The following is a 23,484-nucleotide window of genomic DNA, read 5'->3' as shown; positions in this document are numbered from 1 at the left end:
TGAGGTGCTTTGAATTGCTATCATATGGTTAGGTCTGTGCTGTGTGAAATAGGAGATGCATAGCAATGTTCTAAAGATGTTATTTTACAGACAGTTGAGCTAGAAACATTGACACTACAGTTGTGGTGTGGATGAGTATAGTAGCCAGAGTAATAAATTTTTGAGTGATGGGAGATACTGTGAAAAAGAGCATCTGAGAGCTGAGCTTGAAGGAGGATGATAATAGCTAACACTTACTGGTAATAATAGTTCAGACTGTGCTAAGCACTTTGCATACATTATATGAATCTTCCAAAAAAGATCATATCCCCCGCTTTACTCTTCAGGAACCTAAGTTTCATAGGTAGAACAATTGTTCTGGTGGGTGTGTAGTGATATCTCATTGTGGCTAGGGAGAGAAGTAAGGCCAGTATTTGGGGCCTGATCACTTCATCAACAGAACCCACGCTCTTGCCCACTATATCAACACTGCTGTTGGATATAAGAAGGAAAGTTCTTCAGGAGAGGATGGTATGACTGTACTCCAAAGTTCTAGACACGAGGTAGGAGAATATTTGAGTTTTGGTCCTCATTTTGTTTAGCCGTGTATGTGGCTTTAGCTAAATCACATTTTACCTCTCTGTCTTGAATTGAAGGACTTGATTTAAATGATCACTCAATTCCTTCTTATTTCTGACAATGGAGAAAAGCAGAGGAAAACAGCCTACAAGGCAGAAAAGATCGGTCCTATATACTTGGTTGTTTCTGTTTGCAGTTCCTGACTAGCACCAAATAGAAAGGTTGGGAGTGTTGGGAGCACATAGAAATAATAAGCTAGTCTCTTGTGTTAAGTGTTCCTAAAAAGCTCATTTCTCCCTTGATGGTTTTGGCAGCAGGCTAGGTCTATATTTGGGTCATTTCAAGGATCCTTGGATTATCACTCCTTTCCTAGCAGTAATTCAACAAATATTTACAAAGTGCCTGCTATGTGTGAGTCACTAGAATGGGAGCAAGACAGATCTGGTCCCTTCTTTTGTTGCATTTATAGTCTATTAGATGTAACAGATAAACAAGTTGCACATTTTGATAGGTCTATGAGAAGCTGGGCTTTGTTGGGTTGGAGTCAGGGAGGGTCTTCGACTTGGTTGAACTGAGAATGGAAATGAAGAGACTAGTTAGAAGACTGTTAGAGACATCCAGGCAAGATATGTCGGTTCAGAAGAGACTGGACACAAAGACCTGGCAAATATTAGCTAGACCTGTCTTAAAAAATAAATAAAATTTCTGAGATTTTTATTGACTCACTTAAATGTCATATTTAATATGGTTTTATAAAATTTGAGTCCTATAAAGGAGGCTGAAAGTCCCATGAGATTCATTGTAATGGCACTAGATGAAAAGTAAGTCTGGCTTAAGGATGTAGCTGTTCAAAGGATATAGGACGGAAAAGTGACATGAACTAGGAATTTTAATTCTTTAAGATTTCTAAACAGAGGTAGGCTTGGAAATAGATCTTAAAGGAGATTAGGATTTGGGAGAGATTAATAATCCCAAGCATTAGATAATTTAAGGGGAATATGACAAAGGATAGAAGAGTGTACATTGTAAAGATTTGCTTATAAAGGATTGCTAATTCCAATGAGAAGCAAAGCGGGGAGATTGAGGAGAAAACAACTGGTAGCACAGCAAGCTCTGGTCTCTTAGAAATTGATTCCAGTCCCATATGCACATGTGGGCCCACATCATTCTGTTTGGGATTTTAGTTTGATCCCAGAAGAAACTGAAAAAGTATAGAACAGAACCAATTGTAGGGAAAGGGTAAACATGCGAATAGACTACTAAAGAATGCTCTTGTCTACCACAAATTGAGGCCTCACCAGAAGCAGCACCTGACCCACTGCTAATGGGTGTTCCCCAGATGAAAAGCCTCTTTCTGGGATCTTTGAGAAGTCAAGAGTGGTGGAAAAGGCAGCAGTGCCCGTTGTTGCCTGTAACCTCACCACTACAGATAATTCCTGGCAATACTTCTGTACTTAACAACAAAGTGTCAGGAATAAACACCGAGTTCTCCACTTGGAGTCCTCCACTTAAATTTTTCCCCAGCATTTTATTGTGAAAACTTAAAACGTACAGAAAAGTTGTAAAAAAATTATATAGGAAATAACCATATATCTGCCATTTAGATCCTACAATTTAAATGCTCCTATATGTGTTTTACCACATATCCATTCAACATACCATTTTACTTTTTTGGTGCGTTTCAAAGAAATTGTGAACATCACACCTCACCCATAAATATTTCATCATGTCTTGCGTTCATTATTTCATGTAGGTTTGTTGGGTAGGGGGAGGTGGTAACCTTTACATATATAATAACATATATACACCTTAAGTGTACCATTAGATGAAAATGAAAAATGCGTTCATGACTCACATTCCTGTCAAGATAAGGAACTTTTCTGTCTGCCGCTCCCCCTTATCTCCTGCTGCTTCTCAGTTGATACCTGCCCTCAGGGTACATGGGAGGAACAACCAGTATTCTGAATTTTTTTCACTGTAGGTTAGTTTTGTCTGTCTTAAAAACTCCATAAGTGGAATATATGTATTTTACACTTCAGATTCCTCCTTGTTGCAGATATTAATAGTTTGTTTTTTTGTTACCAGAGCAGTTTTCTATTACATGTATAAACATTATGGTTTATTCATTCTCATATTCATGGACACTTGAGCTGTTTCATATTTTTGGCTATTATGAATAAAGCTGCTATGAACATTCCTATACAGATCTTTTTGTGGACATAATGTTTTCTTTTGGATAAAAATCTAGGAGTGAAATTGGTCTTGGACTAGATGTGTGTTTGGTTTTCTAATAAGCTGCCAGACAGTTTCCAAAGTGGTATATTTAATGCTTTCACTAACAATGTATGAGATTTCCATGTCCTTGCCAACATTTGGCATTGTCAGTTTTTCTACTTTTAGCCCTTGTGGTGGGTATGTGATAATATCTTGTGGTTTTAATTTGCATTTTCCTGATGACTAGTGCTTTTGATTACTCTTCCTTTGCATATTTCCAATTCTGTTTTCTTTCATGAAGTAACTGATCAGATTTTTTGCCCATTTTAAATTGTCATTGAGTTGGAGGAGTCCTGCATTTAAATTTTAAAGCTCAGTTGTACAAGATAAGGATAGAGAAGACTTACTGCTGGGACAGTAATTCAAATGAAAAAGACCTCAAAATTTGAGTTGAGCAAAAACACATGTTACCATTTATTCAGCAAATGGTTATGAGTACTAACTATGTTCTAAGCACTGGTATTAGGGATACAGAAGTCATACCCAACCCTAGTTCCAAGGAGGCCATAGATAATGAAAATAGACAAAAGTCAAATTTTTGATATGGCAGTTTCAGTGTTATATCACTAATATTTACTGAGTACCTGCTATAGGATAGGTACTGTTAAAAACCCTGGAGATAGATTAGGCAAACTACACGTGGTTCCTACTCTAATCCAGCTTATTTTCTTGGGTGTTTGTGGATAAAGACACCACAGAAGCCCTGATAAGGAGAATGAGATTGAAGTTGTGTGTATGAGGGTCAGAAATGAAACATGGCTGAAACATACCTATGTGGCTAGGTGATTAGTTAAGTGTCAGGTCTTTGAGGGAAGGCCTTGTAGACCAGGGAAAGAACTTTGGGCTTTGAGTATTTGGGGATGCCATTCCAGAGTTTTAAATGAAGAAATGGTATGGTCTAGTTTCTGTTTGGCTAATCACAGAAATGTGTCTGTGTGTGTTTGCAGGAATGTGATGAGGAGACCATGTAATCATCCAGAGGAGAGATGATAAATTTTACTTGGGGAATTTGGATGAGGCTTCATAAAGGAATAATGTCCTAGCAAAACTTTGGATGACAAGGCATATATTAGACAGGAAAGTCAGAGGTATCAGCATGTGTATGTTCCAGGAGCCAGAAATAGCTTTGGATGACTAGTTGGTTGGGTGGTAGAGTAACAGGAGGTAAAGCAGACTGAGAAGGGCTTTGAAGGTTCACTTAGGGATGCAGGGTCACCATATTACACACCTACTGAATTCTGTATAGATGTACTGTCTGGAGTTATGCCACAAGGTGGCCTTGCTAGGGAGCTTGGCTCTGAACCTAAGGGCCATGGGCATCTATGCAGGACTTCTAGTTAAGGTAGAGAGACTCTGGAAGCTGACACAAGGAAGACTAGCTGAGGCATTGTTAAGGAGCCTTGAGAAGCCAGTGAAGAGGCGAGAGACACTGAGCCCTGAAGTTAGGGATTGTTAAACCAGACGTAGAGGCTTTGGATTTTGAATAGTTAAGAGGACTTGAGTTGTGGATTGGGGGGAAAAAAGCTAATGGTGTCCTTTAAAAATACAAAATAAATTAAAATATTGAAATAATACATAAGTGTTTATAGATTATAAAATCCGCACCTTCATTCCACTTCCCTGAGGTGTACCTAAAAGTTGCAATTTTTGGTGTGCCTTCCATTTTTCTGTATTTATTTTGTGTACCTATTCAAATCTATTGTACATACACATACACTTAAAGTTTAAAATGGAGTCCTAATTACCATTTTTTGTGACTTTATTTTTTCATAGAATACCAATATAATATAGTTCTGCCTTGTATTTTACCTGCTGCTCAACATCTCATTGTTTTAATGTACTGTAATTTACTTGGTGCCCAATAGATAGACCTTTGGCAGTCTTGGGTGTTTTACTCTTCTCAGCAATAGTGAAATGAATGTTCTTCGTTTGTTTCTGTTGTGTGCAAACACTGCTTCAGAAGAACATGTGATGTGAGAAGCCTGGAGTCAGATTGTGACTTTGGGAAGTTGTGGTCCCACTCCTTTGGGAGTATGTGTTCTTCTTTGGATCTGTTCTTAGGGACCTTCCAAAGGGGGAATGATAAGGCTGGTCAAAGTCTAAAAGCCACATATGAGGGGCAACATTCAAAAAGAACAGGGGCTCTTTTTCTAGATTTTTAGCTGGGGATTTCACTGCTTCCAAGTATCAGATGGTTTCTCAGAGGCTTTCCTTGTGAAAGTTTAGACTGGGGAGAAATAGGACAAATACATAGAAATGAGAATTTAACAGACTTGAGTTGGTTTGGTAGGACTTTTTGAAGCAGGACTATCTAATGGATTAGAAGAGTGGTGGATTTTCCATCATTGGATGCTTTCAAGCACAGACTGAGGTGCTATGAACAGGCAATATGTGAAGCAAACCAAAGTGTAAGAGTCATTCTAACGTTGGTAGATAATAGCACTCCAGATGGAGACCGTGAGACACCAAGATGGGAACAGCACAAACTGTGGACTGGGTTGGGGGAAGGATTGATTGAGGATCAGTTTAGGGGAGGCTAAGGCTAGAGGCATCCTGGGGTATAGTGCTGGGAAGTCTGGAGTGCTGAGTGAAGCTGGATGAGAGCTCTGACGTCAAGTGCAGTTTTGGTACAGTCAGCGGGTGTATGAGTCAGCGGGGACACAGGGATAGTAAGGAGTCTGAGGGTAATTATTGATGGGGACTGTAGGAGGAGGGGTTACATGGGAGTCAAGGAGATCCATGCAAGAAGATAGTGTTTCAGCCAAGGAGATGGGTAAATTGGAAAAATTCGTGTTCCTTGATTGCCAGTCAGTTTGGCAGTGACTGAGCTGGGAGCTGAGACTGAAGATGGCCTTTTGGATTTCATTCAGCAAATATTATCTAGGTGCTTGGGATAGAGCAATAAACAAGACAAAATATCCCTTCCCCCACATTTACATTCCCTCAGTTTACATTATAGTGGGCAAGAGAGGTTATATATTAGACAATAATTGATAAATGCGAAAGAGAAAAAGCAGGAAAGGGGTATGTGATGCATCAGTAGTAGTAGGGTTGAAATGTTAAGTACCTAGAAAAGGAGAACCTTTTTTTTTTCACAATAAGATGATTCTGAATAAAGATCTAGAAGGAGTGAAGAAACACTAAGCAATGTGGATAATATGAAGGAAGAATCAAGTTTATTTGAGGAATGGCAGGCAAGCAGACCTGTGTGTTCAGAATGGAGTGAGCAAGAGAGGTGTTAGGAAATCAGGTTAGAGAGATCTAGATCTTTCAAGACCTTGGAGACCATGGTAGAATTTGTATTTTTTCCTAAGTAATGGGCAATAATGATTAGAGGGTTTGGGCAGACGTGTAACATAACCTGACTTACGTTTTAACAGGATCCCCTTGGTTGCTGTATTGAGAGTAGAGTGTTGGTGTGAGGAGGGAGGTGGAGGTGGGGATGGCAGATAAGGGAGACCAGGTAAAGAGGCTAATGCGATAAGCCCAGTGGCTTGGACTGGGTGGTGGCAGTGATACTAGTGAGGAGCTGGCCATGAGCAGCTGATTGCCTGCTCAGAGAATCAATTGGGGGAATCCCAACACCACCTCAAGATGCAGGGCCTGAGAGTTAGTGAGAAATCATTGGAGGAAGAAACTTTTTGGGGAGTTGTATCTGGATCATGGTCATGTTGGGATTAGGGTCTAATCTGGGCTCAGTAAAGGGTCAGAGTGAGATTCATTGGTCTCAGAAGATCAGGGTTGGATTCTGGGTCTTGAGAACATTATAGGGATTTTAGGCTGAGGACCAGTTTGGGCTCAAAGTTGTCAATCAAGGCCAGTGTACTTTTTCCACGTCTTCCATCATACCAGGGTTGGTTGTACTCACTGTGTCTTGTCCCATTGAGCTCACCTGAGGGAAATAGAGGAGTATGGAAGCTCTTAAGATCTTCTCTTGGGTGTCATGGAGCTGGATACAGGCTCAGCCCTGCCTGCAGGGAAGCCTACTGGGCTTCCCAAGCTGGGACATATAGTCAGGGAAGGGTAGAGAAGGGTCCTCAGTGCTTGACTTGGGTCCTTTTTTCCCAGATGGCCCACTGCGTGACTTTGGTTCAGCTCTCCATTTCCTGTGACCACCTCATTGACAAGGACATCGGCTCCAAGTCTGACCCACTCTGCGTCCTTTTACAGGATGTGGGAGGGGGCAGCTGGGCTGAGGTGAGAAGGGTCTTGGGGGTTAATGTTGTGGAGGAAGATTAGAACTCTTTTGGGGGTGGAGGGTGTGTGACTGTAATACTGCTGGCCTCTGCCCACAGCTTGGCCGAACTGAGCGAGTACGGAATTGCTCGAGCCCTGAGTTCTCCAAGACTCTGCAGCTTGAGTACCACTTTGAAACAGTCCAGAAGCTCCGATTTGGCATTTACGACATAGACAACAAGACACCTGCGCTGGGGGATGATGATTTCCTAGGAGGGGCTGAGTGTTCCCTAGGACAGGTATGTGGGGCTAGGGATTAAAATACTTTAGACACATGTTCAGTAAGAGCCCTAACAGCCTAGACTGTCTGGAACGTGAAGGTGGGGGTAAGCAAGACCTAACCCTGCCTGAGATTTTACTCCCCCATCCACTCTACTCTGCCCCAGATTGTGTCCAGCCAGACAGTAACTCTGCCGTTGATGCTGAAGCCTGGAAGACCTGCTGGGCGGGGGACCATCACGGTAAGAAAGAACTCTGAGGAGAGGAGGATTATATCAGTGAGGAATTCATGAAGGATACAGTCTCCTGCCTCCCCTTCCTAGGTATCTGCTCTGGAGATGAAGGATAGTCGTATAGTGACCATGGAGGTGGAGGCCAGAAACCTAGATAAGAAGGTGTGTCTGGAAAGAAGCCCTGGAGGGTTAAGAATTAAGGGGCAGGAATGGTGTTTGGTGGGGGGTTTAAGAATTACGGGGGTGGGACTGGGGTCTGGCAAAATGGTTGTCTCTCCCTGAGTCTTACACTGGGGTCTCTGTGTCATTGACAGGACTTCCTGGGGAAATCGGATCCGTTCTTGGAGTTCTTCCGTCAGGGTGATGGGAAATGGCACCTGGCATACAGATCTGAGGTGTGATACCCCTGGGATTGGGTGAAGAGGGATAGGAGAGACTCTCCTGGGGCTTGTGATTACCAAGGTTTGGAACAGGGAGAAATAGACCGTGTATGGATAGAGAAGAGTGACAGCTCCCCATATTGCCAGCCCAGAGCTCACTAGAGGCCTTACCCTCCATCTTCAGGTAATCAAGAACAACTTGAACCCTACATGGAAGCGCTTTTCTGTTCCCCTTCAGCATTTCTGTGGGGGAGATCCCAACACACCCATCCAGGTGAGTTTGCCTCCTGAATGTACCTGGGGAGGGATTTATTCTCACCTGCCCCCATCCCTGGTCTCTGTATACACATACACCTTCCTCACGCACAGGTGCGATGCTCAGACTATGACAGTGATGGTTCGCATGATCTTATTGGTACCTTCTACACCAGCTTGGCCCAGCTGCAAGCAGTCCCGGTGAGTGCCAGCCCTGCTCAGGAGTGCGGAGGTGGGCTCTAAAGGACTGCAGCCCCAAGGAGAGAGGGAAAGAGGGGGGGAGGGCAGACCAGTTCCAGCTGATGCTCTGGGAGTTTCCTGCCCTAATTTTTTCTTTCCTCACCAGGCTGAGTTTGAATGTATCCACCCTGAGAAACAGCAGAAAAAGAAAAGCTACAAGAACTCTGGGACTGTTTGTGTCAAGATTTGCCAGGTGAGGCAATAGCCCATGGGACCCAGGCTCTGACCCCTGTGCTCCATGGCCCCAACCCCTTCACCCCAGCCATGATCCTGGTTTCATCTGCAGGTAGAAACACAGTATTCATTCCTGGATTATGTGATGGGAGGCTGTCAAATCAACTTCACTGTAAGTTGCTTTATCAGGAATAAGAGAACAGATCTGGGTCTCGGAGTGGCCTTCAGCTCCCCTCCTCTCCTCCTCCTAGGTGGGCATTGATTTCACGGGCTCCAATGGAGATCCTTCCTCCCCGGACTCCCTGCACTACCTGAGTCCAACAGGGATCAACGAGTACCTGACAGCACTGTGGAGTGTGGGCAGCGTGATTCAGGACTATGACTCGTGAGTAACTTTCTTTTGCCCATCCCTCAGCCTCTGGACTCACAGTCCCCTCTCTGTCTCTTCTCAACTCACTGTCTTCCCACAGGGACAAGCTATTCCCAGCGTTTGGATTTGGGGCCCAGGTACCCCCTGATTGGCAGGTGAGTACTCTTTCCTTCCCCAACTCCTATTTTCAGTGTTAGGGTCCTGATTTGGGGGGATGTGGTTGACTTGCTGTGTGGCACCCAGCTTTATGTGGAGATGCAGGGATGTATCCCTACAGACACATGTACAACGAATGTTCAGGACTACATAGCTCCCCCACAATGCTTGCTGTATACCACAGTGTCATTTTTCTTTGCACATTGATGGTCATCGGAAAAGAACCTCCTTTTGATTCTTGCCCTCAGGTCTCCCATGAATTTGCCTTGAACTTCAACCCCAGTAACCCCTACTGCACAGGTAAGTTCCTTCAAACTCCATTGTGAGGCAGATCTGTCTACACCAAGAAGGCCCAGCCCATGCAGACAAGGGATTGTGGGGGTAATGGGGTAGATACCTGATTCTGTTGTCCAGAGAGTAGATTTTATTTTATTTTTTCAAAGATAGATTCATTCATTCATTCATTCATTCATTTGACAGCATAAGTAGGCAAAAGTGCAGGCAGACGCAGTAGAAGGAAGTAGGCTCCCTGCTCAGCAGGGCTTGATCACGGGGCCCCAAGATCATGACCTGAGCTGAAGGCAGCCACTTAACCTACTGAGCCACTCAGGCATCCCCAGAGGAGGGGATTTTGGAGCTAGGTCTTTAGACTCAAATCTACGTCTCAGGTTTTTTATCTTGCCTCTTTATAAAACCATGTGAGTTGGGGCCAATTTACTTTGGCTTCATAAAAGTGATACATATTAAAGGATGTTGAATATTTAAGGAGAGGATATGTATAAGCTCTCTCTAAGCAGTGGTAGCTGTTACCACTTTACCTTTGCCTGGAAGCTCACTGGTACCTGTTCGGCGTTCAGGGCGCCCTTTGCCCACACTCTTGTCTAGAGAGGGCCAAACCTTGTAGCACCCCAGTACCCCCAAGTGGGCAACAAACTAAATGGGAAAATTTGACCTGATCTGATCTGGGTTTTTGACATGAGTTCAGACTTAGATAAAAGTTGTGAGAGTAGTTATAGGGGCTTTAGGTCTTTGGAGCTCAGCACAGGCCCTAGGTCACAGATTCCCCAACCATAAATACATTTGCTTCATGATTCTCTGTGTCAGATTCTCCATCTCCCTTCCTCTCCCTCCCTATCCCCTGTGCTATGTATATAAATAGCTATATATTTACATCTTTAGGTGCATGTACATATGTGTGTGTGTGTGTACACATTTTTTTCCTGAAATGTTTGAGAGTTACAGTGAATAAGCCCTCCGCAAAGTGTGCCTCTATGGCCGTACCAACTTTGCACCCTTCATTGTTTATCAGTGGATGGTTCCTAAAATCAAAGACATTCTCTTATGTAACTACAGTACAATTCTCAAAATCAGGAGATTAACATCAATACCATTATCCAGTCTAGAATTTATTCAAGTTTTGCCAGTTGTCTTTTACAGTTAAAGAAAATCTCAGATTACATAATCCATTTGTCTGTCTTCCAGAGTTCTTATCTTTCATGATGCTGACATATTTTAATATTACAGCCTAGATAAGTAGAATGTCCTGCAGTTTGGGTTTATCTGATATTTATTTATGATTAGATTGAGATTATGTACTTCTGGTGGGCATATTATAGAAGCGATGCTATGTGTTCTCTCAGTATACCATGTCAGGAGGCCCTGATGTTGATTTATCCTATTACTAGTCATGTTAACTTTGATCATTTGGTTAAGGCAGAGTCTGCCAGGTTTGTCCGCTGTTTGTAATTAATAAGTGTCTTTGGGGAAGATGCCTTGAGACTATATCAATATCCAGTTACTCATTAACTAGTACCCTGTAGTTTTAGTATCTTATAGTATTAGCACCCATTGATGATCTTTGCAGTGTTTGTCAGATGATTTTGTAATTTCTCCTCCTGCATTTATTAAGAGTTTCCTCTTGGGGCACGTGGGTGGCTCAGTGGGTTAAAGCCTCTGCCTTCCGCTCAGGTCATGATCCTAGGGTCCTAGGATTGAGCCCCCATCTGGCTCTCTGCTCGGCAGGGAGCCTGCCCCCCCCCCCCGCCTGCCTGCCTCTCTGCCTACTTGTGATCTCTGTCTGTGAAATAAATAAATATCTTTAAATTCTTTTTTTTTTTAAAGATTTTATTTATTAATTTGACAGAGAGAAATCCCAAGTAGACGGAGAGGCAGCCAGAGAGAGAGAGAGAGGGAAGCAGGCTCTCTGCCGAGAGAGCCCGATGCGGGACTCGATCCCAGGACTCTGAGATCATGACCTGAGTCGAAGGCAGTGGCTTAACCCACTGCGCCATCCAGGCACCCCATGAAATAAATAAATATCTTTAAATTCTTTTTTTTTTTTTTTAAAGATTTTATTTATTAATTTGACAGAGAAATCCCAAGTAGACGGAGAGGCAGCCAGAGAGAGAGAGAGAGGGAAGCAGGCTCTCTGCCGAGCAGAGAGCCCGATGCGGGACTCGATCCCAGGACTCTGAGATCATGACCTGAGCCGAAGGCAGTGGCTTAACCCACTGCACCATCCAGGCACCCCATGAAATAAATAAATATCTTTAAAAAAAAAAAGTTTTCTCTTCTTTCCCATTAATTACTTATCTAGGGGTTCTTGTTAAATGGATTATAATTATAATTAATTTTATTATGCAGGTTATAATCTGATGCTTAACCATCTTGGATTTTTCAGGGGACCCCCCCAATCAGGTTTAAGTCAAGTTGTGGTTTAGGGGAAGTGCCCTTCTCTTTGGTCTTAATTCTTTTATCATTAGGATAAAGTATAGTACCTTGGGTTTATAGTGGTGATTGAATGAAATGCACCCTAGTTCCCAGATTTGCTTTGCCAGGATGGTGATGTCAGGATTGGTATTTTACAGTGTTTTTTGCCCTCCTTTTCTAGGCATCCAGGGCATTGTGGATGCTTACCGCCAAGCCCTGCCCCAAGTTCGCCTCTATGGCCCCACCAACTTTGCACCCATCATCAACCATGTGGCTAGGTTGGCAACCCAGGCTGCACATCAAAGGACTGCCTCGGTGAGGATCATTGGAGGTAGTGGTGGTGGGCAGTCTTGGTCAAGGGTTCCCTTCAGGGATATGTAACAATAGTCTTCTTACCAGTCTGGGAATGTGTGGCTGGGGTGTTTAGAAGGTCTGCCTCAGTTTGTGAATGGACTTATCCCCAGCAATACTTCGTGCTGTTGCTGCTGACTGACGGTGCTGTGACAGATGTGGAGGCTACACGTGAGGCTGTGGTGCATGCCTCCCACCTGCCCATGTCAGTGATCATCGTGGGTGTGGGTGGTGCTGACTTCGATGCCATGGAGCAGCTGGATGCTGATGGTGGACCCCTGCGTGCACGCTCTGGGGAGGCAGCTGCCCGTGACATAGTGCAGTTTGTGCCCTACCGCCGCTTCCAGAATGTAAGTGGGGCAAGCCTGGAGGCAGACCGGATCTGGGAGTTTATCTTTCCACCTCTCTGAGTGGGGATTCTCACCTTTCCATTGGGGCAGGGTTGGGTGTTGGGGTTTATATTCTTTGTATCCTTTTTTGGGGTATGAAATGTAGACTTCGGGAAGCTGTCAGGGGTCATCACTGACCTTGCCCTTTTTCTCCTGGCAGGCCCCTCGGGAGACACTGGCACAGACTGTGCTTGCAGAAGTACCCACGCAACTCGTCTCCTACTTCAAGGCCCAAGGTTGGGCCCCATTCAAGCCACTTCCACCCCCAGCCAAGAGCCCTGCACATGCTCCTCAGGCTTAGATTCCCTCAGAGGGTGGGCTATGGCTGGTCCTCAGCCTTGTGTCCCCAAGGTCTCTGTGGGCATGGTTCAGCCCTACACACATTCCCCAGTGCTGCACTTTACATTTTATACTTTTATATTTGCTCCTGCTGTTGCTCTTGATCCCTCCTGCTTGCACCTGGAGTCCTTCATTTAATAAAGATCAATGAAGACCAACTGATTTGCCACCACTCTCTTTTTGAGTGGGACTGAAAAAGTCCCACTTTTGACTTTTAGCCATATTTATTTTTCCTGAGCCTTGGTTTATCCCGTTAGAGTCGTTGAGTGAAGGATACCTCTGATAGGCCTAGGCAAAGAAATTCGGTATTCCAGGCCAAAAGTCTAGAAATGCTTCTGTTTTTAAAATACAAGGATCAAATGTGAGCGAAACAGCCAGCCTGCCCTGCCTTAGGACAGGGCTGAGATGGGAACACAGATAAGGTGGAACATGCTAGGCGAGGGATGAGTTTAAGGACTATGCTAGTCTTCTGGAGGAGGAGAGCAGTGGTGGTTTTTGTTTTTTGTTTTTTTAAGATTTTAATTATTTATTTGACAGAGAGAGATCACAAGTAGGCAGAGAGAGGGGGGAAGCAGGCTCCCTGCTGAGCAGAGAGCCAGATGCGGGGCTCGATCCCAGGACCCTGAGCCCATGACCTGAGCTGAAGGCAGAGGCTTAACCCACTGAGCCATCCAAGCGCCCCTAGAATCCTAAATTTTTTTTTTTTTTAAGATTTTATTTATTTATTTGTCAGAGAGAGAGGGAGAGAGCGAGCACAGGCGGACAGAATGATAGGCAGAGGCAGAGGGAGAAGCAGGCTCCCCGCCGACAAGGAGCCCGATGCGGGACTCGATCCCAGGACGCTGGGATCATGACCCGAGCCGAAGGCAGCTGCTTAACCAACTGAGCCACCCAGGCATCCCGAATCCTGAATCTTTTTAACAGCTAATTTTTTTTTTTTTTTTTTTTTTTTTTTTTAGCTGCTTATTTGAGAGAGAGACAGTGAGAGAGAGCATGAGCGAGGAGAAGGTCACCCCCCAGGCGTCCCGAATCGATGAATCTTCATTCGTCCAACCAACTGAACAGCTAATTTTTTTACTAGAAAATTGATAACGTATTTTTATTATAAAAGAAAGAATACAGAAAAAAATAATATGCAGACTCCCATATGCCAAAAAAATATTTGGGGATATTTTTTAATCTGTCTTGCAAAACTCTAATCTATACATGTTTTTTATTTTACAAAAATGGGGTCATATTATACATACTATTTTAACGTGCTTTAAAATGCATGTTAGTACAAAATTATTTCAAATATAAATATTTTATAAAATAGATAATTGAGCAGGCGAGGGTTCCTATCTTTCCTAGGTCTGACAATTTTTAATTAGGATATTATATTATTTTTAATTTGATTATTAATTTAATTAATTTAATTAGGATATTATATTACTCATACTCTTTGTACCTTGCTTTTATTATATTTTGGGTGCCTTACCTATTAGAACTTATTGGTGACCTTATTCTTTTTAATGCATAAATTACTCTGTGTATGAGTATCTTACAGCTTATTTAGCCAGTCATTTATTTATTTATTTTAAAGATTTTATTTATTTATTTGGCAGAGATCACAAGTAGTCAGCCAGGCAGAGAGAGCGGGGAAAGCAGGTTCCCTGCGAGTAGAGAACCCGATGCGGGGCTCGATCCCAGGACCCTAGGATCATGACTAGAACTGAAGGCAGAGGCTTTAACCCACTGAGCCACCCAAGCGCCCCCAGTCTTTCACTTATTGAGATTTGGATCTCCTCCAATTTTACAATATTACAAAGTGTTGTAATGAATATTTCTGTACATTTATCTGTGCATTTGCCACAATATTTCTGAAGGCAGTTCCTAGAAGTAGAATGCTAGATCAAAGGATGTGAATATTTAAAATTTTAATAGATAACTGTAAATTGCCCTCTATAACAACATTTTTTTGTATCCCTTTTTCTGTTAATCTGACAAGCAGAAAATATTTTCATATTTAGCTTGAATTTAATTTTGAAGGTGTGGTACCATTTCATGTATTTGTGAGTTACATTTCTTCTGAATAGTCTATTTATAGGTTCTTTTGTTGTTTCAGCCTTTATTCTTTTTTTTTTTTTTAAGATTTTATTTATTTATTTGACAGACAGAGATCACAAGTAGGCAGAGAGGCAGGCAGAGAGAGAGAGACAGAGGGAAGCAGGCTCCCTGCTGAGCAGAGAGCCCGACGCGGGGCTCGATCTCAGGACCCTGAGATCATGACCTGAGCCGAAGGCAGCAGCTTAACCCACTGAGCCACCCAGGCGCCCCTCAGCCTTTATTCTTACACGTGGAAAATATTTCCTTCCAAGTTATTGCCTTTTCATTTATAGTATCTTCTAATCCATAGAATTCTTTGGAAGTTTATGTATACTAGTCTAGCTTGCTTTTTAAGAAATTATCCATATATCATGAATTGCTTTCCATGACATTAAACATTCCCTTAAATATTACCATTTCTTTTGGTCACATTATTTTGGTAGCATAATTTACCATCTTATATGGGATTCCTGGGTGGCTCAGTCAGTTAAGCGTCTGTCTTCAGCTCAGGTCATGATCCCAGGGTCCTGGAATCAAGTCCCACGATGGGCTCCCTGCTTGGCAGGGAGTCTGCTTCTCCCTCTCCCTTCAACTCTCCCCCTGCTCTTGTTCTGTCTCTGTCTCTCTCTCTCTCTCAAATAAATTAATTAAAAGTTGGTTTATTATCTACTATTTCCGTATTCTCTTTATAGTGTAATGAATATCCTTTAAAGTATTATCTTTGATTACATTGATAAATCTTTTGTTTCCATTCTTAGAAATGAAATTACTATGATTAGAGAATAATAAAAAGTTTGTTTTTTTTTTTTTAATTAAGATTTTATTTATTTGACAGAGAGAGATCACAAGTAGGCAGAGAGAGAGGAGGAAGCAGTCTCCCTGCCAAGCAGAGAGCCCGATGCAGGGCTTGATCCCAAAACCCCGAGATCATGACCTGGGCTGAAGGCAGAGCCTTAACCCACTGAGCCACCCAGGCGCCCCGTTTGTTTTTTTTTTTTTTAAGATTTTATTTATTTATTTGACAGACAGAGATCACAAGTAGGCAGAGAGAGGGAGAGAAGCAGGCTCCCTGCTGAGCAGAGTGCAGATGCAGGGCTCAATCCCAGGACCTGAGCCAAAGGCAGTGGCTTTAACCCACTGAGCCACCCAGGCGCCCCAGAGAATAATAAAAAGTTTTAAGGCTTTTGGTTCCCATTGTGAAACTGCCCTCCAGAGAACCTATATTAGTTTGTATTTCTAACTTTAGGCTTTGAGAGCATTCGGTACTTATTTATTTTACTTATTTTTAAAAGATTTTATTTATTTATTTCACAGAGAATTTTACAGAGAATTTATTTCACAGAGAAGCAGGGGGAACAAGAGGCAGAGGGAGAGGGAGAAGCAGGAGGGAGATCCCAGGACCCTGAGCTGAAGGCAGCCGCTCAACCAACTGAACCACCCAGGTGCCCCTCAGTAGAGTAATTTAAGTTATGAAAGTAATATCCTGAAAATTTAAACAAATGGATATGTGCTTCACTCTCACATATATGTATGCATTTCCACTTCCTAGAGATCTAAGCACTGTTTATAATCTGTATATATATTCTTCCAGTGCATGAACATACTGGGAGGATCTCAACAGGCAAGATGGTGCATGTTCCTTTGCCCAGGCTGGTCCCCCTTTTCTTTTTGCCTAGGTAGAACTCCTTAATCTTTGATGCCTGATTCTTCCATCTTTTATTCTTTCAATTCTACTTTGACCCTTAGAGTAAAGAATTCTTGGATCAATAAAGGAATTGTTTCCTGGAGCATCCTCCCTCCCCTGTCAGGCTCCCTGAGGGCAGGGACTGATGAACACTAGACCACTTGTACTGGGCCTTGTAGTAAAGACAGCCTGAAATGGGACTACAAGGCCTGTGTCAGTTTTGACTCCGATGCTTCCTAGAGGTTCTCAAGTCTCCTTAGTTTTTGAATGTTTAGTTCAAGAAAAGGGGTAGTTAACTTCTCCAACTGTACCTGTAGGAGTTGGGGAGACTGTCCCAGAGTATAGAGGTAGGAACTGAGGTGCACAAATACAGCTTAAGGCTGACTGGCAGCTCTGAGTTAAAGAGGGTGGCCTCTGGAAGAAGGTGGGTTTGGGTTCCACTGTGGCATTGTTCACTAGCTGTGTGACCTTGAGCAGTTCCTGACCTGAACGGTTCCCCCTCTGAAGTTACAAGGATTAGCTAATGTGTAGAATGTCCAGAGTACCATCTCTTGTGCCTGGTAAGCACTCCATAAACATGAGCTGCTGCTATCTTACTGATCTGAACTTCTCCAAATTAAGAAGGTGGATTGAAGGCTGCCAGTCAGCCCTGTCCCTCCCGCCATATTTATATGCCAAAGGCAACCAGAACCCTCCCTACCCCCATCAGCATGGATCCAGCTGCTTTTAGCACAGACCTGCACTCTACTCCAACAATCAGCATGTTTAATGGGGTTCCCCTGTGGCACTGTCCCCTGCCCCCTCTGAAGTTCGCATGCCATGGGCCCGGACCCGATACAAGCATGTGAAACGGGGATGGCCCCAGTTGCTTAGAATCTGGATCTTCACCTTGGGAAAGGCAGCTGGGGGGTCATTCTGGGGAGACAAATGGTTCATGCCAAAGCCTGCTGTCCCAAGGGCTGCCTTCCTCCCCAGTCTTCCTTTGCTGTCCCGGTCCTTCAGCACCCTTACCCCCAGAGACACACACCTGTAGGTGGAAAGTCTGAATCTCTGATTTCTCCACATCGAAGGTGAATTTCCCCAAGAAAACTTCAGTCTCATCATCAACCTGGAGGCCCTGGTGGGTGAAGAGTGAATAGAAGAACAGTGAAGCACAGGTGGAAGAGGGAGAAAGTAACTTTATTGAGGACCTACTATGGCATAGTTGTATGCACGCTCTCATTTTTTGGTGTTAGGATAGTATAGTGTGGGACGTGGACTCTAAGAAGTTCACAATTTAGTTTGGCCAATTGTTAGCTGTGTGACCTCGGCAAATAACATCCTCTTTCTGAGCATTACTTTCCTCATCAGTGAGGGGGGAGATGAAAATACTTCCTAGGTGGTTGACTGGATGCAAGGAGATGATCCATTTAAAGTGCTTAGCACAGAATAAGAGCTCAATAAAGCCATACCTAATGTTTGGATATGGTTGTAATTATAACCTGTAGGCCTGAGAGATGAGTGGTAATATCTCCATTTTATAGATGAGCAGGCAAAGACTCAGTGACATCAATTTTCATAACTGGTACTTTCTAGGCAAAATCCCCCACCTCCTTAGCCTTAGCCCCACTCACGTAGACTGCGAAGTCTCGGGGGGCGCTGTTGGCTCCCCCAGTGTGTGCCACACTGGGTGGTGGATGCTGCAGGGTGACGTCACTCAGTTGCACACGACCCGGTAGCCGGATCACCACCTGGCCCTGGTCGCCCTCAAAAGCCCAGCAATTCCCAGGGAACACATCTGGCTGCAGGCGAGCAGGAAGACCTTCAGAACCCACCAACAGCAACTACGGCCCTTCCCCAGCCTGGGCATTGGTTCAGGTAGGGCCTACCCTTAGCCCAACCTCTTCATTGGCCCCACCCAGCCCTCCACCTGGAGCCTGGGTGTTTGTGCTGCCAGATCCTGTTCAGTGCCACAGTCCCTAGGACCACTAGACCTGGCCTCCAACCAGGCAATCCTCTGCCTAGCACCATGACCTCAGTTCCACTGGATCCCACCAATAGGGAGCTGTTGGGTCCTTTCCCCAGCATCCCTCCCATGGTCTGGTTCTGGGATCCAGGTTCCAGGCCCACCTCCAGGATAACTGTCGGCGGCCGCGCGTAATTCCAGAAGCTGAAGCGATTCCAGAAGTAGACAGTGTTTGCGTCTTCATAGTCATGTGACGTCTTCTCTAGGTCAATGGAGGCCCCTGGAGCAGGAAGAAGCAATCATTCATACGGGCTCCCAGGCCTGACTGACAGCTGGGGCAGGGTCTCTGAGGTCCGTCTTTTTGGTCGTGTCATATGTGTAGGTCTATCTGTGTCAATGTCTCCCTCTTTTCCTGTGTCTCCGAGTCTCAGTCTTGCAGTGTCTCTGGGTCTTACCCACAGAGCTGAGCGCATAGTCAGGTTTCCTCACAAAGTCTTCATTCAGCCTCTGGAATACAATCTTGGCCACTCTCTGAAAAGAGGGAGGGCAGGTCCTGGAGGGATGGAGCTTGCAGGTGGATTTACAGGGAGGTAGAGTTCTGGGACTAGGTTCTCTGGATTGGATTTTATGGACCCCGAGAGAGAAATCCCAAGTTGGGGCTCTGGGGCGGGGTTTACTGCTCCAGACTCAAGGAACGGGGTCCATAAGGGGCTTCCAAGGTGGACCTTGGACTGAGCAGTGTGTGGAGACATGGGCAGCACTTTGGGCAGACAGGAGGCTGCAGGCCTCACCTCGCTGTTGGCTGCACGAACGCTGGACACCTCCTTGTGTAGTTTATCCAGCTCGGCCTGAAGCTGCTGCAGTTGCTGCCCCTGGGAGCGCACACGCTCATGGTACTCGCTGTAGGTGGGAGGTTGGCACAGCGAGGTTGGCTCCCTGTCCTGGGCACTTCCCCTAAGGTCCTGCACAGAAGTGCCTTTGAGCCCCCTGATTCCCCACCCCAGGTGCCCTTTCACCTTAGAGTCAGCATCTCCTTAGGTTCCTATTGGAGGGAGGGAGGGACAAAATACAATGCTGCTCAGTTCCCACCCACTCTCTTCTCCCACTTCAGCCTGGGAGCAGCCTGACTCAAAGGGCCTACTTTTTGAGGACTGCCTCCCCTTCCCTGACCTGCCAGGACCTCTCAGAGACCCCCAACGGCCTCTGGGCACAATCCTTCAGAGAGATCTGTTTATATCCCTTTGTTAGGATTGGAGCCTCCAGCACTGCCCCCTCCCACCAGCTGAGGGGACTCCACAATTTCCAGGTTCATACCCTGCCACCCACCCACCCTGGGATACAGATGCCCTGACTCACATTCTCCAAAGGAGGAACCAGGTACAGCAGCCCCCACCAGAGTGCTGGAGAAAGAAGGGTGGTCTCAGGGCAAGCCAAAGGAGAGGGTTTCCTTGGCATAAAGGGGTGGTGAAGAGAGAAAAGGCTTGAGGGGTGCTGCTGGATCCAAGGGGGGGCTAGTGGGCTCTGAAAGGGACTGTGAACAGCTGAAGGCCTTGAGTGGGCTGAGGGATACAGGAGAAAATGTGCCGGCTTTGGCTGCAAAGCATCCAGGGCTGGGGCCCCAGGGGATTCGCCATCCCCTTACCTGCCAGAAAGAGGCTCAGCAGTGACACAGCTGTGAGCAGGAACCGGATGGAACAGACCTCCCTGAAGAACCGGAGGGAGACTGAGGCCCAGACCCTAATGTGCCCGCAGCCCCACGCCAGGTCCTAAACCCAGCTTCTGCTGACAGGACCCAACCAGGTCTGATTGAGACAGGCTCAAGCCTCCGCGGGTCCGGCCCTGCTCCCCGCCCCATTCCCTCCCTCTGACCTGTATACAATGACCAGCGCGTCTCCTACCAGGGACAGCAACACGCTCAGCACCTGCAACAGCAGGCCTGGAAAGAAGAGTTGGGGCAGAGATGAAGAAGGGCTCAGACAGGTTCAGGAGGGTCTTGGGAAGAGAAGGGTGGGCTAGGAGAATTAGATGGGGGCAAGGAGAATGAGTTCAGGCTCAGAGAAGGTGGCTCGGACTCAGGGAAGGGGCTGGAGCCTGACATGGGCGCGGGGCTCAAGGAGCAGGTCTCTCAGAAATGAGAACTGGAGTTCGGAGAGGGGAGCCAGAGGGTCAAAGGGGCTCCGGACTGGCGTGGCCCGTACTCAAGAAGTTCTTGGACACGCGCGGTGGAGGCATCTCCTGTCTCAGATCCAGGGTCGAGAGAAGGTCGAGCTGCTCCTCAGAGGCTACGGGAGATCCAGCCGGTTCTGCGGGAGCCCAGGGGCGCCATTGAAGCCTTGCGCAAGGCAGGTCCATTCTTTCCCCGGGACCGGGCCGCAGATTTCCCAGCCCAGAAGCGGGGCAGCCTCCACGGGCACTGGTTCCACCGCATCCCCACCCTAGGTCTCTCTGCACTCGCCCCTCAAGGATGCTCGGTCAAGACGTTGCTACCCGCGTCGAACGGAGGCCCCGCCCCCAGGAGAGTCTTGGTGCCGCCTTATTTATAGGTAGCTACTTATGCGAACACCGAGACCGCGCCTCCTCAGTGGTGTCAAATTACGGGGTATCCCCGCCCCTTCCCAGGACCGTCCATCACACAAAGGTCCCGCCCCCTAGGGTATCGTATTTGACACCTCCCTCTTCGCCCTACAGGCCCCGCCCCTTAGGAGGTAGCCCCCTAGATTTTATCCCGATTCCGTGCAAGCCCCGCCCCCTGGGCCCCGCCCCCTCCCTCAGCTCTCCCGGGTTCGACCCCGCCCGCACCCGAGGCCCCGCCCCTCACGGTTGCCGCGCCACAGGCGGTCTGCCCGTTGTGGCTCCGAGGCGCAGGCTTCTGCAGAGAGCTTCCAGCCCATGTGGTTCCTCCGGGCACTCCTGCGCTCAAGGCGGGCTCACCGCAGCTCGAGCCCCGGGCTCTTCTGCCCTCAGGCTCCCCGGGGCCCGGCCCAGCTGACCGTTGCCCGCTGCTGTCCCTCGAGGTGACGCTCACTGAGCTGTTGCTGTTGTCGCTGTAGAAGTTGGACGTGTGCTTGTGAGGGGACTTGGCCGAGCCCGGGCGGGGGCTCCGCCGCATCCTGACCCCGAGGCGCCCTCTCACGGACGCCAAAGTCGCCGCCGCAGCCGCCAAGGCCCTCGGCTCTCCCTCAACCGATGTGCGCCGCCAGGACCCCACAGACCCTGTGTGCGGCCGACGGGCCCCCCAGCCAGATTCAACCCCTCCCTCGTAGCTGAGCCCGGCTGCTGACGTCACAAAGGAGCCTATGGTCTCTACGGAACTCCCTGAGGGTGCGTCACAGAACTAGTCGTGACAGCCCGGAGACAGAGCAGTCTCTTATTCTTTCCCATGTTAAAGCAAACGATGACATCACATCACTTCCCAGAACGCCCTGTCTTATGCACTTGTCTTAAAAGATTATCTAGCCCGCTTCCTGCTTAGTTTTTCTCCTCAGCTCATATCACTATATGCTGTATATTTTGCTTACATATGTCTTCATTGCCTGTCACACCCACTAGAACGTAAACTTTATGAAGGCAGGGATTTTTGTCCTGTTCACTAGTGTATCCTTCAAGACCTAGATAGGTCTAATGAATGAATATTAAGAAGGGGTAGAGTGGGGAGGCACCTGGGTGGCTCAGTCTGTTAGGCTTTTGCCTTCCCCACAGGTCATGATTCTGGGGTTCTGGGATGGAGCCTAGCATCCGGCTTCTTGCTCAGCAGGGAGCATCCTTCTCTCTCTGCCTCCCTCTGCTGCTCCCCCTGCTTGTGCCCTCCTTCTCTCTCTCTCTGTCTCTCTGTCAAATGAATAAATAAAATCTTGAAGAAGAAGAGGAGGAGGAGGAGGAGGAAGGGAGTCACCCAGAGCAGTTCTAAATAAACACTTAGTTTCTTTTGATCAGCAAACCCTTCAGACCCCTCCTCTCTTCCTAGTCCTCAGGCCAGAGACCTCTGACCTTGGGATCTGTGCTTCCCTCTCCCAGACCCATGTACACCAGGAGTCCATGGGGTGAGAATTCAGCACCATCATACCACACTCTCCGACCATCTTGCAATACCAAAAATGGAATGAGAATCGCAGATGGTCACAGCCAAGAGACCAGAGGTTCCCAGACTCCTGCTATGCACTAGAATAGAAATTCAGGTTCCCAGGTACATTGTGAGATTCTACTTGAGCATTTCTTGAGTGGGTGCAGGAATGTGCATTTTTAACAACCATATGTGTGATCCTGATTAAGTACCACACTTTGAAAAGCAATGCAGCGCATTCTATGCACATTACACAGCTAGGCAAATAGGCCCAGAAAGGGGAAAGGAGTTTCTAGAGTCCACACATTTTATGATAGAGATTAGATTTCCAAAATCCTGCCCTGGAGTCCAGTACTTTCTGCCACATCCCATTTTCTTTGGAATGTTAGGAAGAGAAAGTTCTTAGAGGGGATGAGGGGGAGTGAAAACTTGCCAGGCTGTGTTCCTGCCCAGAAGGGGATGTGCCTGGGATGCCTGGGTGGCTCATTTCGTTGAGCACATCCACCTTTGGCTCTGGTGGCAATCCCAGTGTCCTGGAATTGAGCCCCGAATGGGGCTCCTTGCTCAGCCAAGAGTCTCCTTCCTCCTCCCCCTGCTCTTGTGGTCTTGCTTGCTCTCTCTCTCTCTTCCCCTATCAAATAAATAAAACTAAAAGAAGAAGAAGGATGGGGCAACTGGGTGGCTCAGTGGGTTAAGCCGCTGCCTTCAGCTCAGGTCATGATCTCAGGGTCCTGGGATCGAGTCCCGCATCGGGCTCTCTGCTCAGCAGGGAGCCTGCTTCCCTCTCTCACTCTCTCTCTGCCTGCCTCTCTGTCTACTTGTGATCT

At 46.4% G+C, this 23,484-nt stretch overlaps 2 protein-coding genes across 12 annotated transcripts in view; one reads left to right on the top strand and one right to left on the bottom strand.

Moving 5' to 3' along the window:
- Nucleotides 1–13,041, top strand: part of CPNE1 (copine 1) — a 35,362-nt gene extending 22,321 nt beyond the window's left edge. For all 7 annotated transcript variants that reach the window (XM_004746538.3, XM_004746539.3, XM_004746534.3 and 4 more), the window contains 15 exons: nt 6,901–7,029; nt 7,128–7,307; nt 7,455–7,529; nt 7,611–7,682; nt 7,835–7,915; nt 8,085–8,174; nt 8,270–8,356; nt 8,502–8,588; nt 8,682–8,741; nt 8,821–8,954; nt 9,040–9,094; nt 9,344–9,395; nt 11,986–12,119; nt 12,269–12,505; nt 12,705–13,041. In XM_004746538.3, the coding sequence (XP_004746595.2) occupies nt 6,901–7,029; nt 7,128–7,307; nt 7,455–7,529; nt 7,611–7,682; nt 7,835–7,915; nt 8,085–8,174; nt 8,270–8,356; nt 8,502–8,588; nt 8,682–8,741; nt 8,821–8,954; nt 9,040–9,094; nt 9,344–9,395; nt 11,986–12,119; nt 12,269–12,505; nt 12,705–12,845 (1,614 nt within the window). In that variant the 3' untranslated portion in view covers nt 12,846–13,041. The remainder of the gene's footprint in view (nt 1–6,900; nt 7,030–7,127; nt 7,308–7,454; nt 7,530–7,610; nt 7,683–7,834; nt 7,916–8,084; nt 8,175–8,269; nt 8,357–8,501; nt 8,589–8,681; nt 8,742–8,820; nt 8,955–9,039; nt 9,095–9,343; nt 9,396–11,985; nt 12,120–12,268; nt 12,506–12,704) is intronic.
- Nucleotides 13,042–16,347: 3,306 nt separating this feature from the next.
- On the bottom strand, nt 16,348–21,869 carry SPAG4 (sperm associated antigen 4). 5 transcript variants are annotated; one of them, XM_004746541.3, is made up of 12 exons: nt 21,397–21,867; nt 20,796–20,900; nt 20,467–20,533; nt 20,240–20,301; nt 19,954–19,997; nt 19,614–19,639; nt 19,389–19,497; nt 19,053–19,128; nt 18,762–18,877; nt 18,266–18,433; nt 17,680–17,769; nt 16,348–17,567 (listed from the first exon to the last, which is right to left on the bottom strand). In XM_004746541.3, exons 1-12 carry the CDS (start codon nt 21,704–21,706, stop codon nt 17,418–17,420), a joined length of 1,323 nt encoding a protein of 440 aa, XP_004746598.2. In that variant the 5' UTR covers nt 21,707–21,867; the 3' UTR covers nt 16,348–17,417. The 5 variants fall into 5 exon arrangements, with proteins under 5 accessions (XP_004746598.2, XP_044940063.1, XP_012908800.2 ...); XM_045084128.1 differs by having other exon boundaries at nt 21,416–21,596; XM_013053346.2 differs by lacking the exon at nt 19,614–19,639 and having other exon boundaries at nt 19,389–19,559; nt 21,529–21,869.
- Nucleotides 21,870–23,484: the final 1,615 nt, after the last annotated feature.

This window comes from Mustela putorius, unplaced genomic scaffold, assembly GCF_011764305.1.
Source record: "Mustela putorius furo isolate JIRA1106 unplaced genomic scaffold, ASM1176430v1.1 tig00000743_pilon_pilon_pilon, whole genome shotgun sequence".
Classification (NCBI taxonomy): domain Eukaryota; kingdom Metazoa; phylum Chordata; class Mammalia; order Carnivora; family Mustelidae; genus Mustela; species Mustela putorius.
The sequence above is the reverse complement of the archived record's forward strand: the minus strand, read 5'-3'. Positions and strand labels throughout refer to the sequence as shown.

Excerpts from the sequence above, each read along its gene's own strand:
- SPAG4 (XM_013053345.2), bottom strand. The coding sequence starts at position 21,706 with ATGCGGCGGAGCCCCCGCCCGGGCTCGGCCAAGTCCCCTCACAAGCAC. Across the intron at positions 20,901-21,396 it reads CGTGAGGGGCGGGGCCTCGG|AACCGGCTGGATCTCCCGTA; the intron begins GTGCGGGCGGGG and ends GGGCTCCCGCAG. Across the intron at positions 19,560-19,953 it reads TGGTTCCTCCTTTGGAGAAT|GACCTTAGGGGAAGTGCCCA; the intron begins GTGAGTCAGGGC and ends ACTTCTGTGCAG.